The 22,660-nt window shown below is 60.8% G+C and overlaps 2 protein-coding genes across 3 annotated transcripts; both read left to right on the forward strand.

The window, feature by feature from the left end:
* Positions 1 to 3,353: 3,353 nt before the first annotated feature.
* On the forward strand, positions 3,354 to 8,602 carry LOC142404678 (extracellular serine/threonine protein kinase FAM20C-like). The gene is made up of 10 exons (XM_075491672.1): positions 3,354 to 3,832; positions 5,316 to 5,491; positions 5,579 to 5,657; positions 6,175 to 6,267; positions 6,451 to 6,566; positions 6,875 to 7,055; positions 7,190 to 7,299; positions 8,002 to 8,083; positions 8,223 to 8,282; positions 8,368 to 8,602. Exons 1-10 carry the CDS (start codon positions 3,354 to 3,356, stop codon positions 8,600 to 8,602), a joined length of 1,611 nt encoding a protein of 536 aa, XP_075347787.1.
* A 2,227-nt stretch (positions 8,603 to 10,829) lies between these two features.
* Positions 10,830 to 21,533, forward strand: SUN2 (Sad1 and UNC84 domain containing 2). 2 transcript variants are annotated; one of them, XM_075500544.1, is made up of 18 exons: positions 10,830 to 10,930; positions 11,362 to 11,517; positions 12,110 to 12,282; positions 12,422 to 12,556; positions 12,757 to 12,852; positions 13,044 to 13,137; positions 13,357 to 13,427; positions 13,692 to 13,816; positions 14,179 to 14,409; positions 14,492 to 14,569; positions 14,658 to 14,701; positions 15,170 to 15,335; positions 15,420 to 15,647; positions 16,732 to 16,816; positions 16,929 to 17,044; positions 17,227 to 17,394; positions 17,817 to 17,909; positions 18,024 to 21,533. In XM_075500544.1, exons 2-18 carry the CDS (start codon positions 11,390 to 11,392, stop codon positions 18,135 to 18,137), a joined length of 2,145 nt encoding a protein of 714 aa, XP_075356659.1. In that variant the 5' UTR covers positions 10,830 to 10,930; positions 11,362 to 11,389; the 3' UTR covers positions 18,138 to 21,533. The 2 variants fall into 2 exon arrangements, with proteins under 2 accessions (XP_075356659.1, XP_075356668.1); XM_075500553.1 differs by lacking the exon at positions 14,179 to 14,409.
* The last annotated feature ends 1,127 nt before the right edge of the window (positions 21,534 to 22,660 follow it).

Here is a 22,660-nt window from a genome sequence, read left to right on the forward strand (position 1 = left end):
GTGACCTGCAGATGATCACAGGGAGCTGCTTACCTCAGCACACAATCCTTTGGCCTCGCTGCCTGTCTGTTATCTCTTTGGCCACCAGCTGACCAAAGCTAATGTCTCCATGACCTGCATCGGGGAGAGTCGACTGCTCCTCAGCCTTCTCGAAGCATGAGCGTGCAAACAGATTGAGGTGAGCTAGGTGTGAATTTGCAGCAAGTCAGCTCCCACACTGTAACTCCCCCAAGGTAAGTGCAAGGTGGCTAACAGGAGAGCGGCAGGCTATTTTTGTTTCCGAGGATAACAGCTTTCCCACAAGAAGTTACCACGAAGAAGCCAACCCATCTTAGCTGGTTTGCGTGCCCATCATCGGTGCTGTATGCGAAAGCACAAACCTCAGCTTCCCAAAACTCAGCTGTACGTGTCAGGCAAGTGTTCAATAAGACAGATCAATTTTCCTGCCCATTGCAAGTTGAGCCATGCTGCGCTGGCCCCTGTGTATTAGAAGAAAGACTTTCACCCTCCTTTTGCTGTGGAACTGGCAGGCTTTCAGGCATGCCTGTAATTTTCAGGGGAGTACGGTTCATGGATCAGAGATGGTCCCTTGTCCTGTGTTTTCCCGCAAGAGACCCCTCTGCGGCTGATGCTTTGGAGCTTCCAGGGCCTATCTGCTTTTGACTAAAAAACTGCAGTCTCTTGCTGAAGGTTTTTACCTTACGAATTCTCAGCAGAAAGCTGGGGAAGTTGGCAACAGGTGGCTTGCTATTGTGTTCTCATCTCCCTCTCATTTCTTGCCCCCTGCATGTTGCTGCCATTACCCATCAAGGCATCAGGCTGAGTCAGATGTAGAAAAGGAGATGAAAAACGCAGGGTGATGCATCAGTGCCAGCCGAAATGACCCTTCCTATCCGCCCGTCCCGGAAAGCTGCGATAGCAGCTCAGAGGGCTGTGCTTCGTGACTTCATCCCTCCCCACTGAGGGGAGATGGGCAACATCATTATCGGCTGCTGGGGAGTCCTGACTCGGTGCCAGCAGTGGAAATGTCCTCGGATGTACAGCTCCTCCTCCGCCCCAAGGGTGACTCGAACCTGCTGGGAAGGGGGGAAGGGGCTGGGAAGATGGAGAAAGAGGTGCAAACTCGACCGCTTCTCTGCGATGATGTCATGGCAACGAGGTACGTCGACATGCTGTCAGGCAGTCAGGGCAGGCTTTGAAGCTCTCCAGCTCTTCCCCGTTGCTGTGGGCTCGTGTCTGACTCACTGAAAAATCTTTTGGTTAATATTTAATGCTGGCATCGAAGTGCTAAGGGTGGCAAGTGCCCCACCTAATCCCCCCGCCTCCACTTTCCAATAGGATGCTAAATCGGGGTGGGGGGTAGGATTGCAAGCTCCCCTAGCCTGGGGATGGGACTCCTGGTCAGTAGGGTGGCTTCAGCCCGTAGGATCCCTGTCCCCATCTGGCTCTAGGACACGGGAGGGACGTTTCTATCCCCCACAGCCCAGTTTGGAGCTGGTTTGGGGCACTGGAAGGAGGGGGGGGGTCTCCCTCTCCCCTTGGTCTCCCAGGGCTGGCTCCGGAATAAAGAAATCTGTGGCCCTGCTCCAGGAGCCGACCCCAGCTCCTTTGATGCGAGCGGTTAGCACATGGTTTTTGTTGGTGTTTTTTTTTGCTAAGCAATGACCTAACGATCCCGTGTTCCAGCTACAGCCCCTCCTAGGCGCCTTCTTTCCAAGCCGTATGTCCGGAGTGGATCCAGCAAACCTCCTGGAGCAAGACGCTGTGTTCCCTTCCCCGGGGAAGCCATCTGCTCCCCTCCTCCTGGCTCCTTCTGCAGGGCTTCGTGCTCGCCAGCCGGGCTGGAAAGCTCTCCTCCTCCTCCTCCTCCTCCTCCTCCTCCCCGCGAGCCCCGGCTCCCATCGGCCATCTTGTTAGTACAAGGCGCGGGGAAGGGAACGCGGGGATGGCTGAATCTGGGGCTGCTGACGGTGTCAGCCGGAGGTGGTTTCCAGGCAACTGTCACACCGTGGGACACGGCGAGCCGAGAACACCGGGAACATCACGTTCTCACCACACCGCCTGGGAGGGGGCCGAGCCCGGCACGGCCAGAGCCGGCACGGGACGGTGCAGAGAGGGCAGCGCGAGCGAGAGGGTAGTGCAGGGATGGCAGCAGAGGAGGGGTCCAGCATACCCCCTCCTGCCCACCGCTCGTCGAACCCTCCCTGGCTTGGAGAGAGGATGTCCAAGCTGGCTGCTGGTAGGGAAGGGACCGCATGATGTACGGGATTTCACATGCCCCCTGCATCCTTTGGGAAATTGAAAAGAGGAAAAGCATCACTCCGGACTCGGTACCCAAGCCCCCGGGCTTGTTGCGGGTGGTCCCGTGCTTCTCTGTCCCTTAACGAATCCAAAGCTCCCTCCCTACAAGTCACCAACCGTTTTTGCCCACGCAGCCCAGCTCTGTGTCCCTGGGTGTCACTGGAAAAGTGAATTTCTTGTAAAAATGGGCTGCCCTTCCCTTCCACAAGCTGCCAGTCCTCCCCAGTGCTCGGTGGGTCCCGCCACCCCTCTGTGCTGATGCCTGAGGCAGCAGGCAGCATCCCCACTCCTGCCTGCCTGCCTCCCCTGCCTGCTTCAGCGGCCCTGGCAGCATTCCTGCCCGTGAACCTCACCTGTCTGGCAGCCCTTCCTTACGCTGCCAGCCCAGCGTTTCCCCTCCCAGCGATGCTGATACTCCCACCCCCTTTGTTTTACCTAATTTGAGTGGTTTTTGAAAGGACAGTTGAGTACAAGTGATTTTGAGTAGATTGGGGAGGGTGATAAAATTGCTCTGGCTGAGCAGCAGGAGAAAAACTCTCCTGGATTACGAGTGCGTGGATATGATGGACGTGGGCAATGGGGCTGCTTAGTGCTGGGCCGGGTGGGTGCTGCAGGGGGGCAGAACCGCTTTAATGCCCTGTATGCCAAGAAATGTTCTGCAGCCCCGTGCGGGTGACAGCATGGAGGGACAGGACGGTGTGGGGGTTATCTGCAGCCATCGCTGTCTCCGAGCCAGCTTTGTGGCTATTGATTTGGAACTTGCCCCGTTCATGTTAACCTTGGCGGTGCCAGCTTGCCCCTTATCAGTGCTGATAAACCCCGCCACAGCCTCCCGTCCCATCCTGCTGCCGGCTCGGCAGCATCACTCTGTGAGGTGCCACGGTGACAGATCTTTCCTGCGACGCTGCCTTTGCACCGGTTGCTCTTTTGCTGCGATGCTGTAAATCCAGGACACCTTGCTCCTATTTTTGCACAGAGGCTGCGGCCGCACCAACTCTCTTTTAGCCCCGGGTGGGTGCCCACCCCTTGCTGAGCGTCTTGGGCGAGGAAGGATGCGGCGCCGGCTGCAAACGCTTTTCCAAAGGAAATTTAAAGTCAGCCTCCTCTTTCTCCTGCTCTTGGCCCTCCTGGTGCACCTGGCGATGGATTTGGCTATCCCCACAGCTTGCAGGCCCCGCGGCTGCGATGCAAAAGTACCGAAAGCCTCGGGTGTCCTGTCAGACAGCCCCGTACTGGCCAGCCCCAAAAAGCTGAGCCTGCGAATCCTTCAGGATTTCAGCGGCAGCAACGGCTCCTTGGAGAAAAGCTCCCAGCTGCAGGGAGCGGGGCCGCACGCAAGGGCTGGAGAGCCGGGAGCCCAGCACCAGCGCGGAGAGGGGAATGCGGGGCAGACCGAGGGGTCAAAGCTGGCAGCGCTCTTCAAGCACCCCCTTTACAACACCCCAGTCCCAGAGGTGACGGAGAAAGACAAGCTGTTTGTCGTCAACCCCACGGAGAAGTTCAGCCTGCGCAGCAGCGGGAGTGACGAATGGTGAGGAGTGAGCTCAGCCCTGGCTTGCTGTTGGGGAATACGTGGGTTTGAGGGGACAAGCGGCAGGGACCAAACACGTTGTTTCCCTGCATAGATCAGCATCCTACCCCGGAGGGGCCCTGATTGCTGAGCGCGCTCTTCTCGTGCCCCAAAGCCTCTCTTAGCCCTGAATTTCTGGGCTGCTACCCGGGAGCTTGTAGCACATCGTGAAGCCAAAGGAGACTCTTGAATTATTCACAGTATTACGTAGGGTATCTTTCAGGTGATCTCCTCATCTCCTTTCCTTCCCCAATGCAGACTGGCCTTTGGTCTCTCTCTCTATATATGAGGAATTCCCCACTCCAGATTTCTAACCAGTTTTAGCCCCTCTCCCGACACGTTGGAGATGCAAAGCCTGCAATGTAGGTTACCTCTAACCGTGAGACCGTTCCTGTCCTGCATTTTGCAGGACATCACCTGACCTCTTTAGGCTCGGCCGTATGGTGAGCTCACCGCTGCCGGCTGCCTATTTTTATCACTGGACTACTAACCTCTAATTAGGAGGGAAGATATTAAAAGCTTTAGCGTTGGTAACACGTAGCAGCTTCCTTATGGAAAGCACACCTTCCAAACGCGGCGGCTGCTAAAACTGGGAGAGAATCAAAGCCGGTTTAAGAGCTGGTTTCCACAAATGAGCATTTGCCTTGTCTCTGAGGACCACCTCCCCTACGGATAACCATGGGAGATGGGTCTGGTTTGATGAAATTGTGGCACAGTCTGCATTTTCCTAGAGAGAGAGATGTGGGTTTGGTTACAGATGCCCTGGGCCGGACTGTCCCATTGCAGTGCCGGTGGGTGCTGGTGCAGAGGGGGGGCACATACCCCCAGGATCCCCCCTTGAATGCCAGAAAACTGCAAATTTGCAGGAGGCACAGAGATAGGAATAGTGCTAACCCAAACTCATCCCCTGGGGAAACCAGGGGTGTGCTATAAACCCGTCCAAGGGGAACTGGACGTTGAGGGTGGGAGTTCAGGTCGGTGCTGGGGATGGCTGGGAAGCCCCTGCTCCTCCACCCCTGTGTTACGGACGCGTGTGTGTCCCCAGTGAGCACATTGGGGGGTGTAGCTGGTTGTATTCCCAGGAGCTAATCCCTTGGGGAAAAACAACAAGATGAGCTGCTCCGGCAGGGAAATAAAGGCACAGATGAGAGGAGCGGGATCAGCCCAGGGATTTTCCATGGGGGAAGACACCGAGCCCCCTCCAGCCGTGCCGGCAGGTCTCCCCGGCCACCAGCCACGGGTGGGATCTGCCCAGGTGCCAGGAGCCCCAAGGAAGGTGCATGGGGCAGGGGGTTTCGCCAGCATCCAGGGCTTGTGCTGGGCCTTCCCCCCACCTCGCCCTCCATGCACCAGCTCCTGGGAAGGGCCTGGGGACGCGAGACCCGTCCTGCCCCAACTAAACACTGTCGTTGTTGTTGGGGTGGCGGTGGCTGTCGGGCTGCAGGGTCAGCAGCAGTAAAGCCGAGACGCTCCTCCTGACAGGGAAGACGGCCTACGACACCTACCCCGCCTGGCTCAAATTCCACGTCGGCATCAACCGCTACGAGCTGTACCCCCGCCGGGACCCCCTGATGCCCACCCTCCTCCGGGACTTGGCCACGCAGAGGATCGTCAGCTCGGGTACGACCTCCCTGCCCGCACCCCTGCCCGCACCCCTGCCCCGCTGCCTGCTGCCCACCTCCTTCATCCCTGTATGCCCCCTTTCAGTCCAGAAGTCCGGCGGGACCCAGCTCAAGCTCATCATGACATTCCCAAATTACGGGCAGGCCCTCTTCAAGCCCATGAAGTGAGTAGAGCCGGGGACAGCCCCGTACCCCACCCGCACGGTCCCGTTAGGTGGCGAGGAGCAGCCGGAGGAGATCATGGAGGGAGAAACTGAGAAATGCTTCGTGCGCTGCCTCTCTTCAGCCCCGCTGCCCAAAACTGAGCCGACCGGGACGGTCCCCTTCCCCTTCCCCTCCCTTCCCCTCCCTTCCCCTCCCTTCCCTGGTGGTGCTTGCGGCAGGCTGGGCACAGCTTGTGATGGGGTAGTGACCTCCAGTGGTGGAAAGAAGAAGATGGTCCATGAGGACCATTCAGGACCCTCCAGTCCATGAGAGCTTCCCAGCCCTTGGGTTGGGAGCAGGGGGTGCGTGGGGGCCTGGCTGGGGGGTTTGGGGCTGCACCACCCAGCAGGGAGCGACTGGAGGAGAGTGGGTCTGGCTGTGTCTCCAGTGGCACCGGGGACGCAAGGTGAGGGGTGTTTGGAGCCAAGCCCACGCTCAGGGTGACCCTGTCCATGGCCATCACCCCTCCCCTCCCAGGCAGACCCGGGACCAGGAGACCCCCATCGACTTCTTCTACTTCTCGGACTTTGAGCGGCACAACGCAGAGATTGCAGCCTTCCACCTGGACAGGTGAGCGCAAGCTTTGCATCCAACTCTGCCCTCCCGCGACAGCAAAGCAGCAGAGAAACTGCTCCTTCATCCCACCGCTTCCTCCCCGTTGTGAGGGATACCTGCGTCTCGCGGCGGTTTTAATAACTCATTGTGAAAACCAGCCGGGGTCGACAAGAAATGGTTCCAAGTTCTGTGTTTCAGGATCCTGGATTTCCGGCGAATCCCCCCAGTTTCCGGCCGTTTGGTCAATATAACAAAGGAGATTCGTGACATCACCACGGACAAGAAACTGTCCAAGACTTTCTTCATCTCCCCAGGTGAGCTTTCATGCCATTCATCCTCTCCTGCGGCCGCCACATGGAGCTCACCTGGAGCTGGCTGTTCCTGCCCTGGCTCCCCCTGCACTGGGGCAAACCGTCCCTTTGGGGACTGCTCCAGCTCCCGCCGGGTCCCCTGCCACGGGGCTCTGCTCCTCAAGGCCTTCCTTGCCATTGCTTTGCTGGTGCACATGGCCACGCTGCATGGAGCATCCTCACCCGGCTGCCTGCCGGACCACCCTGCATGGGGGTAGCAGGCTCGTTGCCTTCCTGCTCTTCGTCAACCTTTCCTTTGTCCCCATGGCCAGCGGGCAATGTCTGCTTCTACGGGGAGTGCTCCTACTACTGCTCCACCGAGCACGCCCTCTGCGGCAAGCCGGACCGGCTGGAGGGCTCCATGGCTGCCCTGCTGCCTGACAAGACCTTGGCCAAGCGCCGCTCCTGGCGCAGCCCCTGGCGCCGCTCCTACCACAAGAGCAAGAAGGCTGAGTGAGCCGGGGCACGGGGGGCACGGGGGGCACGGGGGGCACGGGGGGCATGGGGCAGCAAAGCTGCGGGACAGGAGGGAGCCGCCCCACAGCCGCTCTCACGGCCCCGTCCCCCGCCCCGGCCTCTGCCCACAGGTGGGAGCTGAACCCCAACTACTGCGCTCAGGTGCGAGAGACGCCGCCCTACGACAGGGGCCATCGCCTCCTCGACCTCATCGACATGGCGGTCCTCGATTTCCTTATGGGTGAGCCCCACCGTGCCGGCACCGGGAGCTGCGGGTGCCCCTCGGGACCGAGAGGCCCAAACGGCTCCGCGTCCCACGGTACCGCGCCCTGCAAGGTTTGCTGGCCAAACCATTGCTCACGGCTGCAGAGAGCTGCGCTCTTACCCAAAAGGAGAGCAGAGGGCTGGGCTGCTAGGGCACGTCCCAGGCAGAAGCCGAAGGACAAGAGATGCTGGGGAGATCCCAGATGAACAGCCCGGGCACGGGAAGCCTCCCGGCAAGCTCCCACCTGCAGCCGCTGCAGAGCTGGGGCTGGTGGCGATGCTCACCGGGGCTTGCGGCGATGCTCACCGGGGCTTGCGCTGCCTCTCCCGTCCCCGGAGCCGCTCCTTCGTCCCCGCGTTGTCCCCCTGCCATCATCTGACTTGGAGAGCTTCCCGTCTCCTCGTCCCCGGCCGCACAGCCGTGCCTTTGCCATTACTTCTGCTCCATTTGCCACTGTTGTTCCTCCATGGGGCTGCCAGGATGAGAAGGGGCCTGGAGGCCCCATGGGGTCCGCTCGGGTCCCCCCCACGGCTGTGGCCACCAGACGGGCACCTTAGAGGTGCCCCCAGCCCTTTTCCCCAGCCGCCGGGTTTCGGTCTCGCACCAGGAGGGTGCTCCGTGTCCCTGCTCCTGCCTCCTGGCCCACCACCCGATGGGAAATTTGTTGCCCCACTGCAGGCAACATGGACCGGCACCACTACGAGACCTTTGAGAAATTTGGGAATGACACTTTCCTGCTCCACCTGGACAACGGTCGCGGGTAAAGCGGGATGGTGGGGAAGCAATCCCAGCAAAGGGGTGGGGGGAGACCACCGGTTTTGCCAAAACACACCCCGCGTTGGGCTCTGAGCTGTGGGGCAATGTCGCCCTGATGCCGGCCGGTGGTCTTCTCCCCCCAGCTTTGGCACGCATTCACGCGACGAACCGTCCATCCTGGCCCCCCTCCGGCAATGCTGCAGGTAAGGGTCTCCCGCCGCCCACCCCGGAGCTGCCATCGGGGAGAGGTTCCCCGGGCTGAGACCGCTCCCTCCTCCTCTTCGGCAGCATCAAGAAGTCGACCTACCTGCGGCTGCAGCTGCTGGCCACCCAGCCCTACCGCCTGAGCGACCTGCTGCGGGAGGCACTGGCCACCGACCCGCTGGCCCCCGTCCTGGCCGAGCCCCACCTGCGGGCACTGGACCGTCGCCTGGGGAAGGTGCTGGCGGTGGTGGGACGCTGCCTGGCCGGGGCGGCCCACCCGGACGAGGTGCTGGTGGATGATGTGGGGTCACGGGTGTGATGGGGGGCTTGGTACCCCTCTGGGCTGGGGTGTTTTGGCACGCTGTCAAGGGCGATACAGGGACCGGCGTGCAGCTCTGACTCCGTGTAGTGTCAGTTTTCGGTGGCACCGGAGCCAGCGGCGCGATGCACCAGGGAAGCGGGCTGTAAGGATAGCCGGGACGGGGAGGGTATTTAAATAAAAAGGTTGGCCTAGTGGAGAAGACACGAGCTGAGATCTCCCCGGCTGGGGCTGCTTTCCCAGCCCTGGCCTGTCCTTGCGCGCCTGGACGTGTCGCTTCAGCCCTCCAAAGCCTTTTAGGAAAGGGTAGGCATTTTTCCTGCCTTTCCCCAGCAACAGCTGCCAAACTCGAGCAGTTGGCAAGCTCCTTCTGCCCGCTCCTCCCGCCAGCACGACGATGCCCTGGTGACCTCCAAAAAGAGAGCTGAGGCTCCCCACTGCCGGTGTGGGGAAACTGAGGCACGAGAGCTCCCAGCCACTCACCACTTATCCCTGCCCCGCTCTTCCCACCTGAAAACCCCCACGGCTCCGGCATCGCTGCCTCTGCCGCAGCACCGGGCGTGCAGCAAGGGGGGGACAAGCCCCACTCCCCCCCAGCATCACCTCAAATCCCCTGGGAACAGCTGCCGGCTCCCTCCCTGCCCGAAAAAGTGGCTCTTGGGAGGGGACGGATTGACCTGGGGCCGTGCACCCTATTTAGTGCCCGGTGGCTCAGCACCCAGCTTATCCCCTGAGCCTCCCAGGGGGGTTAATCTGTGGCAGGGTTATGTCAGCCGGGGCAGGTGCCATCGCTAAGGCCACTGCCAGTGTCCCCAGGACGGGGCACAGGGTTGGCGTTGGCATGGCCAGAGGTAAAGGTGCCACCAGGGAGGAGAGATGTCCTCCAGCCCGGCCGGTCACCCGCAGAGCGATGGGAAGCCGCAGGAAAGGGTGAGAAAGGGTGGCTGGTGCAGCGGGAGATGGAGCTGCCCTGGAAAAGCCAGGCAGAGATTTAGGCCGGAACAAAAAATGGGCTCAAAAGGGAGAAAAAAAAAAAAATGGAGACAAAGAGGATCTGTCTGCGTTACACAACGGGGCCAGGGACTCTGAATCGGGGTTTGTTGTGGTGTGCCCCCCCGACGCCGGCGGGACGTCCTCCTGCTTCTGCCCCGGCCTGCGCACCAAATCCCAGCACGGGGAGGAAGAGGTTTCGGGGCTGTTTTGCAACAGGTTACTCCCCTTCTGACGCCTTCATATTTTTTAACCCTTTCTGTAAATGCCTTTTTGCCGCCGTACCCAAAGCCGCCGCGGCCGTTGCCGCCCCATGCCCCACAGATGCGGCCCCACAGCCGTGTCCGGACACAGGCGGCCGGTTCCCCCCCTCACCGAGCCCCCCCAGGCAAATCTTTTTCCGAGGCGCCGTCAGATTTAGAAACGGGGGTGTGGGAGGGCGGCTGGTTTCTCAGCCGAGTTTGCACAAGGGCCCCGCCGCACAGCCGCGCGTTCAAGTCCCACGGGAGCAGCCGGCTTTGGCTCGCGCCCCGCTGCCGAGCCGGCCCGGCCGCCCGTGGGGCGAGAGGGATGGCAGCGGGGTGTCTGCGGCCACGGGCCCGGGGAGCAGCAGAACCCGCCCGCCCGGTCGAGGCGGCGCGGGCACGCGGGCGTCGAGCGGGGCTGCCTGTGCCGCGGGGACGGGCTCGGCCACGCCTTCGTGCCGGGTGGTGCGTGGGGTGCCGGGCATTTCCCACCCCACCGGGGCTGGCAAACCGGCCAGCAAAACCCACACGGGGCGGGGGCGCGGCCCTGCGCCTGGGAGCCCCCGTTTCGGGCCGGCATCGCCCACGGGACCTGCCCGGGAGCCTGGCAGCGCGGGCTGCCTGCGGCCCTTGGCGGGCATGGGTGGGGGGAGCACCCCCGGGGCTGAGGCGTGTGGTGACCCGTGGGTGACCCCCGTGGGCAGCCAGGGGGTGGGGATGGGCCCTCCCCCCAAAATGATGACGATAATAATAAATAAAATAAAATACAATACAATACAATACAATACAATAATAAGAAGACAATAGCCATAATAATAATGATAGTCAGAACGATGATGATAACGATAACAATAATAAAGAAGGGGACATCGAAGGGGCCCCCCCGCAGCCGTCCCGGCGGGCGCGCGCGCGCGGTGCAGAGGGGCGGGGCGGCGGCGGGGGGGGAGGGGAGGAGCCGGGGGGGCGGGGGGGGGGGAGGGGAGGAGCCGGGGGGGGCGGGGGCCGCCTTCCCCCGCAAAACAAAAGGGAGCGGAGCGGCGGCGGCAGCCGGAGGGGCGGTGGGGGCTCCACTCGCGCTGTGCGCCGCTCGCCGGTGGGTTTGCGTGGGGCGGGGGCGCGGCGGGTGCGGGGGAGGAGGAGGGGGGGAGTTGCGGGCGGCTCGTACCGGGGCCGGAGGGAGGTGAGCCGGCCGGGGGGGTGCAGAGGGTCCGGCGGGGCAGCGGCTCCGCGCGTGGGTGGGTGGGTGGGTGCTCGCGTGGGTGGCCCGTGGGAGGGGAGGGGAGGGGAGGGAAGGGAAGGGGGTTTATAACCCTATAAGGGGAGGCGGCCGCGCTGGCGGCGGGGCGGGCCGGGGCAGCAGGTGCCCCGCGGCGGGCTCGCAGCACCCCCAGCCGCAGCGGGCACCCCACGGCCGCCTGCGCGGGAGGGGGTTTCGGTGTGTGCCGGGACCCCGGCTGCAGGAGCGGGGTCCCCCGCGAGTGGGGTCTCTCCCACTGACACTTTCCTCTCCCACCGGCCCCCCAGGTGAACCGTGAACCCCCGTGCCGCCGCCATGTCCCGTCGCAGCCAGCGCCTCGTCACCACGCGCTATTACCCCGGGGACGACGATGCCACCACCAGCAGCAGCAGCAGCTCCCTGCTGGGGGGCCAGCAGCTCCCCTTCAAGGAGAGCACTGGCAGGTCAGTGGGGTGCAGGGGTGGGGGGGTTCCCCTCTCCCAAACGCGGCCAGGGCACGCCATCCCACGCCCCAGATGGGGCACCTTCTCGGGGTGGGGCATCGGGGCGGCTTGCAGAAGGAAGCATGACGGCGAGCTCGCCGTGTTTCCGCGCGGCCGCCGGCCACCTTGGCACTAGCCGTGCCCCCGCTCCACCAAAAGCTCTGTGCTCCCCGCCCCTGGCACCTCTGCGTGCCCCCCTGCCCCGGCACGGGAGGCTGCCCGGGGTGGCTGCGTGCCTCCTCCCAGCCGTGGCCGCCTCCGGCTCGATGGCGGGAGGGAGGTACGCTGCAAGTGCCGGGCCGGAAAACCGCAGCGATGCGAGCGGAAGTGGTGCGGCAGCTGCCTGGGGACAGGCAGGAAGGCCTTTCGCAAAGCAGCGGTTGCACCTTCTGAAACCTGCTGCCATCCGGTACGGTGCGGGGTGCAGGGGGAAGTGATGCCAGCCGAGGGATTGGGGAGAATTCCCCATTTCTCCCCCACGGGTGCACCGTGGCACCCCCCACCCCACCCCGTAACCACGCGTGGCCGATGAGCCCGTTCTCACCCCCGGCAGGACGATCAGGAGGAAATCAAGCAGCACGAAGCGCCTGTCTCCTGCCCCCAGCACCCAAACCTCCTACTACAGCGAGTCCCTGATGAGCGAGTCCTACCTGGGGGGCAGCCGGGGCCTCGCTGCCCTGGGCAGCTCCGTGCTGGACGATGCCCTGGACAGCAGCACGTACTGGGGTGAGCCCTCCCTCCTGTGGCAGCTGGGGACCCCCCTGGGCACTGGGGGGGTGTTGGGGCAGCCCCCCAGGTCAGCTGACGGGGTTACCCCCGGTGGGGGTGGGTGGTTTCTCAGCGGGACTCTGTGTTTTGGGGGCAGGTGGGGATCTCTCCACCAGGAGGAGAAGAGGCACAGGGGACACAGAGTCCAGTAAGATCAACGGGCTGCTGGAGAGCAAGACGTACGACACCTACGCTTCTTCATCCGGGTACTCTTCGGAAGACGACTACGCCGGTAGGGATGCACCAGCCTCTCTGCGGTGGCAGGGATGCTGGGGGAGACGTCCCCAAGGGGACCAGTCCAGGGCCTGGCTGTGCCCAGGGTGCTGCCAGCCCCCCGTGCATTCCACCCCCTGTGCAAATCCTTTGCCCTGGGCGACACACAAGGATGCAGGCTCCGTTGGGTGACTTACTGCCTCGCTTTTTCCTTTCCAGGTCACTTTTACTCAGGCCAGAGTAGCTCTGGGTCAGGGCTGAGGACTGCAGTCTCCCGGGTGGGCTCCTTCCTCTGGCAGGTGCTCACCTCCCCAGGTGAGTGGAGGGCTGGCGGAGGGGCTTCTAGCAGCACCTTTTTTCCCTGCCAGCATCTCCCCTTCCCATGTTCCGTGTGTGCTGTTCCCTCGTTGGGTGGAGGGGTTTTATGCCCCTGTGGGAGCATCCTGGGGGACGGAGGGGACCTCTCTGCCGGGACCCCACCTGAGGCTCGGTTTCTCTCCCGGCAGTTCGGTTCGTGGCGTGGCTGTTCTCGGGGCTGGCAGCTGCCTGGCACCACCTCACCGGCACGGCTCCCGGCCTGGGTGGTGTCCACTTCTCCAGGTGAGCATGGTGGTGGGACACCGGGATGGGGGAGGCATGGGGAAACCCACAGGACCCTGGAGAGGGGGTGCCCTGCAGAGCCCGGTGTGCGTGGGGTGGGTGTCTTGTGCCGAAACCCAGCTGGGCTTTGTTTTCCCTCTGGCCCCCATCCAGAGGAGTGCTGCGGTGGGGTAAGGTGGCTGCAGTCCTACAGGTGCCTCTTTCTTCTCCATGCTCCAGGCGCTACCCATGGCTGAAGAGGTCCCTGCTTCTGCTGCTGCTCCTCCTGCTCCTTGCTGCTGCCGCCTACGGTGAGTCGGCCTGGCTCGGTCTATTGCCCTGAGATCTGGGGCAATGCAGAGCAATCCACTGCTGTACCCAGGGGATGGGATGGGATGGCCCTGAGCTCAGTGCTTGTGGCTCTTGGTACCCTGGTGCATCTGCACCCCTGTGCTGGGGCCTCCTGGTAACCCTAAGTGATGCTGATGGCTGAGCCTCTGCACGTCCACCCTGTCCCCTGCTGTGGCCCATTACTGGCTTGCCATTTTAACCATCTCATCCCCCCGCATGCCCAGGAGCTTGGTACTTCTACCCATACGGGCTGTCGACACTCAGCTTCCCTGCCTTCCCGTGGCGAGGAGCTGGAAAGCTGTCCTCCTCGGATGTGCCTGGGGCAGGGGACCTGACTGCGCTGGACCAGGTAAGCCTTGGCAAAGGCACAGCGGTGGCCCAGGTGGGGTGGGTGCCTTGCAGGGAGAGCCGGGACAGTGTGGTCCATGGCTGAAGGAGCCCTTCCAGGGGATGGGGAAGAGGTGAAGGATGGGGCAGATGGTGGCTCCGCGCTGGTGGAAATGGCTCCCCCAGCTTGTGGCCATCTCGCTCTTCGGGTGTCCCAGGGATGGAGCAGGGGGAACATCCGCCCTCTCCTGGGAAGCAGCAGATGAATAAGATGCCACTGACGCTGGGGACCGGGTGGCCTGGGTCCCCTGTGGAGCAGGCGGCCCCCCAGGGGTCTGCACCTCCCCGGGGGACAGCATCGCGCCCTGCCTTTGCTGCCTGCAGGGGCTGCGGGGGGAGCACCGGCTCCTGGCTCGCTTCCAAGCCCTGGAGAAGCGCTTTGAGGCGCTGGAGGCCGAGGTGTCACGGTGGGAGCTGCGGCGGGGGGCAGCGGCGGTGGCGGCGGGGGGAGAGCCACCCCCGGGGGATGTCCTGGCGCTGCTGGAGGGGCTGATGAGCCGCCGGGACGCAGGGCTCAAGGAGCATCTCCGCGACGACTTGACCAGCCACCTCCAGGTGAGGGGTGCGGGGGGCACGCGGGGAGATGGGGGCATGTGGGACCAGGCTCTGATGTTCCCCCCTGTTCCTCACCCTGCAGGGCGAGCTGGATGCCCTCCGAGCTCAGGTGCAGAGAGATTTAGACGGGCGCCTGGGGAAGATGGCACAAGCCTCTCAGGTAAGGGGGATAAGCGTGTGGTGGTACCCAGGCAGGACATCCCCACCACCGGCATCGCGGGTCTCACCCCTTCCCCTTCTCCTGGCAGGAGATGGAGGCACGCTTGCTGGAGCTGAACTCGGAGTGGCAGAGGTAACGCTGGCTGTCCAGGCAGAGCCACCGCTCTGTTAGGGGCAGGCAGGTAGCAGGGTGAAATCCCCACAGCGAGGCTTAGGAGGGGTTTCCAGGTCTAGTTTGCCTGGGGCAAACCTGAGAGGTTGAGGGGTACAGTCTTGGGGGGAAAGGAGGGATGGATATGTGGGTACGTTGGCAAGAAAGTGCCCTGGCTGGCAGCAGGGCTCAAAGGGCGATTGCAGCAAGTGACCTTTGCCGCTGTCATTTAGCATCACGATGGGGAATGTGGCCCTTCAGCCAAGGGGTGAGCTGGGGATGTTTTCCCACGGGATGCAGTAGAAGAGGTCATCGTCACAGGAGTGAAAACTGTTTGGGGCTGCAGATGGGGTTTGAGCATAGGTGATGGGGGACGAACCTCCTCCCCCAGTTTGCAGAGGGGAGCTGGGACAGTCGGCGCAAGGTTTTGTTGCTTTTCTCTCGGCACAGCTCAGCGCAGGAGGGCTTGCGAGGGAGCTTCCAGCAGGAGGTGGGCAAGCTGGAGCAGGAGGTGGCAGCGGTGAGGAGGGAGCTGGCGGGCCTCAAGTCGGACCAGGAGGTGATGGGGAAGCACGTGGAGGGGATGCTGGAGCAGCTCAAGGCGGTGCGGGCTGACGTGAGTCCCCGGTCCCCACCCTGTTCGGCAGAGGGAGGTGCGAGGGTCCCTGCCCCAGGGCTGAGCTCTGTCCCCACCGTTCAGGTGGAAGCGCAGTTCCCGGCGTGGGTCAGTCAGTTCCTGTCGCAGTCCCGGCAGGACGGCACCGCTGGCTTCATCCTCCAGCGGGAAGACTTGCAAGCAGAGCTCCAGGCCCTGGAGCGCAAGATCCTGGCCAAAGTCTTAGAGGACCGGCAGCTGTCGGCACGGGATGCTCAGGCTGGTATTGGAGTGGCCCTACGGCAAGGGGGGACTGCGGGGGTCACGGAGGAGGTGAGTGCTGGCCTGAGCCCCAGGGATGTGATGGTGACCACAGGTGTGGGATTGGGGGCTGTGCCCCATTGCATGGGGGGGGGGGGGGGCAGATGGGATGGATGACACTGGCATGCATGCCTGGCAGAAGACAGAGCCGTGGGGACAGCCCTTACAGCTGGGACAACGATCCTGGGCTCACATCCAACCTGGCAAGAGCATCCCCGAAACTCCTCCGTCCCTTCTCTGCTGCCAGCCTCCCCTGGGCTGTCTGTACCCTGCTGCCTGGAAGGGGTTGCAGGTGGCAATATCTGCACAGCTGCAAGGCTCTTTGCTGTCTTAAAATCCGAGTTTCTGCTCGTCCAGAAGATGGGGCAGGTGCCAGCAATGTTGCCACGGGTTCAGCATCTTGTTTAGCCCCGTTCTTCAGCAGTGCTGCAGAGTCATTTGGGGCAAAGCATTTCAGCAGAATGACACCAAGGGAAAAAATGAGCCTGCTTGCTTTGGAAAGAGTTGTTGGCAATTCCCTGCGGAGGTAGCGGAGGGGAGGGATCAAGCCGGGATTAGCAGTCCCTGCAGTCTGTGCCAGCTTTGTGCGCACCATCAAGTTCAGACCTGCAGTGGTGCTGCAGGCAGGGTCCCAGCTCCTGGGGCTGGCTTTGGCTCTAGGAGGATGCTCTGGCCAGCTCCCCCTTTTCTGGATGGGGAGAGCTCTCATCAGGCCTGCAGGATGGGGCAGGAGGGACCAGCAGATGATGCTGGGGAGGACTGGGTGGGCTGTTAGGTTGTGTCTGGTACCTGTTGGAGGATGCCCCTTGTCCCCTGGAGCCAGCCCCTCTTTTGGGATGGGGCCGGGCGAGCCCAGCGTGCCTGGGTGTTGCCCCTTCATTGCACAGCTCCTCTTGTCTGGGGTATTTTTAGCAACATCTAACGAGGCTTCCCAGCCAAATGCATGTCCTGTTGTTTTTGCTATGGTGATTCATGCCCTGACTGTTTTGTGGGAAGGTCCTTGCGCCTTCTCTGTCCCTGCAGGGTGGAGGCGGGTGGGGGGCAGGACGCCTGCCCTGGCCCTTCACCCCTCTTGTACCCTCTGCTCCTGCTGCAGCAAGTGCATCTCATCGTGGGCCAGGCCCTGAAGCGCTACAGCGAGGACCGCGTGGGAATGGTTGACTACGCCCTGGAGTCAGCAGGTAGGTGGTCGGGGGGCTTTTGCCCACCCAGAGGACGAGCCAGCCATCCTGGGGAGGGGACCACGGGGTGCTGGGATGCAGCTTACCTGCTGCTGTCCCCTCTCCGTGCCAGGGGCCAGCGTCATCAACACTCGCTGCTCGGAGACCTACGAGACACGGACGGCGCTGCTGAGTTTGTTTGGCATCCCCCTGTGGTACCACTCACAGTCCCCCCGTGTCATCCTGCAGGTGGGCACCCTCGGGGTGAGACCCCACTGAGGGGGAGGACCGGCCAGGCTGGTTCTTGCATGGGCTTGGTGGGTTTTATTGGGCTCTCGTCGCTTCAAGCAAGCGGCCAGGCTGATGTTGGGGGGAGAAAAATGGCACCGATGGTGATTAACATTGCTGGTGTCTCGCTCCCGTGCTCGTAGCCAGACGTCAACCCCGGGAACTGCTGGGCATTTCGTGGGTCCCAAGGCTTTGCTGTCATCCGCCTCTCTGGCATCATCCGCCCCACCGCCGTGACGCTGGAGCACATCCCGAAAGCCCTCTCGCCCCAGGGGACCATCCCCAGTGCCCCCAAGGACTTTGCTGTCTATGTGAGTGCCCTCACCCGGACCCAAGGGAGGAGCGGGGGGACACGGTGGGAGGGTGCAGGAGGAGAGGGCTAGTGAGCCCCATACCTGGCTGTGGGGTGCTCTGGGGTGCTGGTCTTATCCTGAAGAGGAGGAAGAAGCAGTACTGGGGGGAGAGGGGGAGCACCAGGCTTCAGGAGGGGTTTTTGAGGGACGCTGGGAGAGAGGGGATTGAGTAGATGTAACTCCTGGTCTTCCCCCCCATCCCTCCCCACTGTCCCCTGTCCCCATTTGTTTGTTTTGGCCTGGAAGAGCAGGAGCGGGGGCCAAGCGTGCTTGTGTCTCCATCTCTGTCTCCCTCTTCTGCCCTGGGTGCGCTCATTGCCTCTCGTCTCCCTCTCTGATCACCCCCGGTTCTCCTTTTCTGCCTCCCTTCCCCTCCGTAGGTCTTGAAGGAAGAGGGAGAGGAGGAGGGTCTTCTCCTCGGGCAGTTCACCTACAACCATGACGGCGACCCCATCCAAACGTTTTACTTGGAGGTAAGTGCTTTGCCCTCGGAGCACCTGACCCCAAGAAGAAAATGGGGCCCCTGGGGTCTCTGAGCCCTCGAGAGCTCTCAAGGGCTCACGTTTTTCCTTCGCCATCTCCCCAAGGGTGATGCTGTGGGCACGTACCAGCTGGTGGAGCTCCGGGTGCTGAGCAATTGGGGACACCCCGAATACACCTGCATCTACCGCTTCCGTGTGCACGGGGAGCCGGCGCACTGACCCCTGGCTCCCGTGTGGGACGAGGATGCTGCTGGGCTGACAGCAGGAGGGGATTCGCCTGGGCCGCCGCTTCGCATGTAGAAATCCTGGGATGTGCCAGCAGCCGCCCCGGGAAGTTGCTCCCCTCTGGGGAGGAGAAGAGCTGGTGTTTAAGGGGTGAGGCTTTCACTCTTCCAAGGACTGGGGTGGCGAGGCAAGAGCATCCCACGTGGGTCCTAGCGCAGCCTGGCTTGTTTTCAGTGCGTATCGGACATTTTAACTTTTTAAGCTAACTTTTTATCGGGTCTGCGCAGTCCCTCATCCCCATTGCCCTGCTCCTCTCTGACGGCACGCCTGGCGTTGCCGGGGCTTGGGAAAGGGTATGTAATTTTGTGATGTGCTTCACGCGGGCTTGGGCGCGATACGATGTACGGGACTGCGGTGACCGGCTCTGTGCTGCTGGAGTAGGTGGGAGCCACCGCTCATGGCCACCGAGTCTCTCCCCTCCACGTGGGGTCATTTCTCCTGCCTTGGCGTTGGTTTAGGTAAAGATCTCCAGACCTCTGATGCTGGGCCGGCAGAGGGGAAATAAGACAGTATTAATGAAGTATTAACATAAAACTAACGGTTTGGGGCAACAGGAGGGGAGAAATTTGGCACGCGTTGGTGGTGGAGCCCGTCCCGGTGCTGCTGTCAGTCTGTCCGAGCCCTCCTGCCGCTGGTGGCTGTGCTGGGTCTTGGTGATGCTGTTGGCCCTCCTGGCTGGCCGGCTCCCCGGTGTTAAGCTTGACGATGCTATTGAAAACTCCTGTTGCCTGCTTCCCCTTTTGGGTTTGTTCTGTGGTTTTGGTTTTTTTTTAAGGGGGGTGGGGAGGGGGGTTATTTTCCAGTTGGGGATTTTTTTTCTTTTGTAGTAAGAAAGGAAAAAAAGACTTCTTCCATGCAATTTCTGCTTAACTGGAGAATGTTATGTGGTGCTGCTCAAGTGAGTGGCGTAGACACGGAGAGGGCTAGAGCTTTGTTTAGTAGGAGAATAGCGTGTGCAGTAGGATAATCTAGAATAAGATGAGCAGAGCTATTTAAAATAAGGGTCGTTGGTGGCTTGGTAGCTGAACCTGAGAGACGAAGTCCTCTGTGGACTGCTGCTCAGTGGGGTGCTGGAGGCACTCCTGCCCTCCTTGCTTCGGAGATGTTCTCTGAGACCGCAACGTGTGGCTGTGGCCTCTTGCTCATGGCTGCATTTGTACATAGGCAACTGTTCGCAGTGAGCGGGAGCTGCTGCCCCAGCGCTCTGCACGACTCCCTGTGCCTCGGTGGTCTCTCGGGTAGGAGACGGGGCAATCCCCAGGGCTTGCAGGTGCCAGCAGCTTCTGCACCGTGGGGAGCAACAGGGCCTCCCCCCACCTGCAGCGCTCGGGGCTGCCTCCATTGCCTCCCGGTCCCCGATGGCAGATGGCTGGCGCAGGCTGACCTCCTTTCTCTGGGAAGGGCTCCCTTCTCCTCCTGCCTTCTCCTCACCAGCATGGCTCAGTTCCCTGAGCGAGCCCTGGCTGGCAGAGGACCGTGCTGGAGCGGGATGGGGAGTTCTGCCTGCAGCGGGCAGGTAAATCCTGCTTGTATGCATGGTGTGGTGGGGGGAGCTGTAGCAGGGGACTGCAGAAAGGATGCACGGGGACCTTCCCTGGGCTGACAAGTGCCATGGCCATCGGGCCACTCCACCTCCTGGCTGCCTGTATCACGCTTAGTTTGGCTTACATTCTTGGATGGCATTTACAGCCTCCATATTTGTCTTGTGTTTCACTGAAAGAAAAGCTAAAGGGCTCGTGTTTAGCGTTTCAGCCCTGTCTGATGCTGGCATCGTCCTTCCCCTGGCACCATGAGCACTAGGTGAGCATCATGAATCGATTCCCATTCTGGTCTTCTCTGCTTGAAGCACTGTAGGGCGAGGGGCATAGAGGAGGGGCTGGGGCCAAAGAAGCGTCTCCCTTCAGCACGCCCTGATGTGTGTCAGGCAGAGGTGCTGAGCCCTGATCCCCTCTGTGCCAGCCCAAGGGAATGAGGATGATGGCACCATGTCCCTTCTGGAGGGGTCTACCTCGCTCCAAGCAAGGGAAGCGAGCCCAAAGGGCGCAGCCCCATCTCCAACAGATTAAAATTACCCTGTCGAGCCCTCTGCAGAGCTGGGAGGCCCTGCTGCTGGGAGAAAGCAGACCCGCAGCCAGATCCAGTGACGATAAAATCTCTCCTATATTGAGCGTAGTCTTAATTCTTGGCATCCACAGCCAAAGTTATTTTAAACTTGTCTACAGCTGCCTGCTTGCCTTGGAGTCATGTCCGTGAGTGCCCTGTGCACATGGAGTTGTGCTTTTGTGAATGCCTAGACCTGTCCCAGGCTCGGCAGAGCAGCTCCTGTATTTAATTGAAATACCAAGAGAGAGCAGAGATTAAGTTTTCCCCCCTTCCCCAGGGGTTCTCTGGCTGCTGGAGCAAATGCCATAACCGCGAGGCTGGAAAACCCCTTTTCTTATGTCCCTTCTGGCTCCCTGGCCTCTGGGTCAGGCTGTCAGGGCTGATAGGGTCTTTGCCCAAGGAAAAATGATTTTGTGGTAGAGCAGGCATGCTGGTGAGAGGGGGGAAGGGGGGACCTCTTTCCCTGAGAATGGAGTTGGAGTGGGGTCTCTGCTCCTCCCCAGGGGGTGTTAACTGCTGGCTATGGGGTGGGGAGTGGTTGGCTTTACAGGGCAAGCTTGCCCTGTCTTTGGAGATGACAGTCTCTGCTGTTCTGAGGTAAAACCCCCTGGAGATACCTGCGAGAGGTCACCCTGGGCATTTATGCTCTTCTCTAGGGGACAGTGCAGGTTTTAGAGGCCTCACCATGCCAACTGCATGAGGATCCCCAGGAAGGCATTCTGAGGCTGTGTATGGTTTTTCAGCCCCCAAATTCTGCATTGGTGCTGGGCTGCAGCCTGAGCAGCTGTACTGAGAGGCCAGCCACCTGCCTCTTGCCAGCAGCAGCAGCTTTTGCAGGATTTCTGTAACACTTTCCCAAGCTGCAAAGGAAAAGAGGGCACATAAAACTGCTGCTTCAGCATGTGCATCTCTGCCCAGGGGTATTTAATCCTAGTGCTGATGCAGAAGATGAGCCTGGTGAGGCAGGAGAAATGCAAAACAGCTGTCAATTTCTCTTATTTACTCCATTTCCCTCCTCTATTCTCCCTCCTCCTTGGTTTGCCCTACATGTGTTAGAAATTAGCCCTGCAGAAACAGATGGTTACAGGCAGGAGACGAGTTTGTATTTGATGCTGTAGCCTGTTGCAAATGCTGCACTGTTTTGTTAATTTTATTTTTTAATCAACAGATTGTAATTTATGCCTATGCAAGAAAAAAAAAGACCAAGACAAATAAATTATATCAAAACTGCTGTGTTTGGGTGTTTTGCAGGTGAATTTGCTGGTGGGAATGATGCACAGCTAGTAGATAAAGCTATTCTTGTAGCTGTTCTTCATGTATTCTCATGGCAAATCCTTGTTTTCCACTAACTCCTAGTGTCAGCAGTTTTTACCTGGCTATTGAGCAGGCTCTAGGATGCAAAAACTGCTTGGAGCAATGATGAAAAACAGCTGTACTCAAAAAAACTCAAATTCCTTGGGACTTCAATGACTTCTAATAGTCTAAGTCTGTGACAGATCATGGCTGTGTGCTCAGTCCATCCTGCAGTGACCTCCAAGCCATCCCTGGGCATCAGTCCATCCTCTGCCTTATCACAGGCATAAGCAGAGCCTGGCTTGGCCCTGAGGAGTGGCACATGAGGCTGGGGCAGCAGCGAGGGCAAGGATAAAGCCTGACACCATGATTAAGGGTAGCTGCAGGTTGCTCTCTTTTCCTTAACATGGGCTGTAAATTACTCGGCAGGCAGCTAAGAGCAAGTAGAAAGGAAATACTTAATTGTCCTCAGCATGAGGAAGTTAACGTAAAGCATAAAACAAGGCTGCAAAAAGGAAAATTGGACTGGCTTGAGCTTGAGGAGGATCACACTGGTGTCTGCTTAAGCAGGATGGGCTGGAGGCAGGCTTGTGTTGAGGGTTGCCCATGCAGCTCCTTGCAGAAGGCCACCCTAGGGAAAGGCTTGTTCTCTGCTGGCCCTGGATCTGCCCTCGCTGGTTTTCCCTGGGGGGAGGGATGCTGGGCATGTCAGTGTCCCAGCTAGGGGGGGGACACAGAAAAACTGATATGGACAACAAATGGGAAGGGATGGGGTATTGGGTGCTCAGGACCAAGGGCTCAAGCATAGACAGGAGCAGAGGACTGAGCACACCTCCAGCAGCATCTCCACTCCCCACAGGTGTCCATAGTGCCTGAGACATCAGGAGTAGAGGTGCTGGGTGGGCCTTGCTCTGGTTACCACCAGCTCCCAGCCCAACACTTACCTCTGTTAGGAAAGGGCTGTGCAGGGCAGGAAAAGCCTTCGTGAACCTCCGAGATCAACTGAGGAAGCAGGAAAAGGCCCATTCCAAGCCTCGGAGAGTCCCGCTGTATTTACAGAA

Source organism: Mycteria americana, chromosome 1 (assembly GCF_035582795.1).
Source record: "Mycteria americana isolate JAX WOST 10 ecotype Jacksonville Zoo and Gardens chromosome 1, USCA_MyAme_1.0, whole genome shotgun sequence".
NCBI lineage: Eukaryota > Metazoa > Chordata > Aves > Ciconiiformes > Ciconiidae > Mycteria > Mycteria americana.

Coding starts and splice junctions, on each gene's coding strand:
- LOC142404678 (XM_075491672.1), top strand. CDS start 3,354: ATGCGGCGCCGGCTGCAAACGCTTTTCCAAAGGAAATTTAAAGTCAGC. Junction 8,084..8,222: donor CACCTGGACAACGGTCGCGG/GTAAAGCGGGAT, acceptor TTCTCCCCCCAG/CTTTGGCACGCATTCACGCG. Junction 8,283..8,367: donor CCCCTCCGGCAATGCTGCAG/GTAAGGGTCTCC, acceptor CCTCTTCGGCAG/CATCAAGAAGTCGACCTACC.
- SUN2 (XM_075500544.1), top strand. CDS start 11,390: ATGTCCCGTCGCAGCCAGCGCCTCGTCACCACGCGCTATTACCCCGGG. Junction 15,648..16,731: donor CTGCGGGGGTCACGGAGGAG/GTGAGTGCTGGC, acceptor CTCCTGCTGCAG/CAAGTGCATCTCATCGTGGG. Junction 17,910..18,023: donor TCCAAACGTTTTACTTGGAG/GTAAGTGCTTTG, acceptor CATCTCCCCAAG/GGTGATGCTGTGGGCACGTA.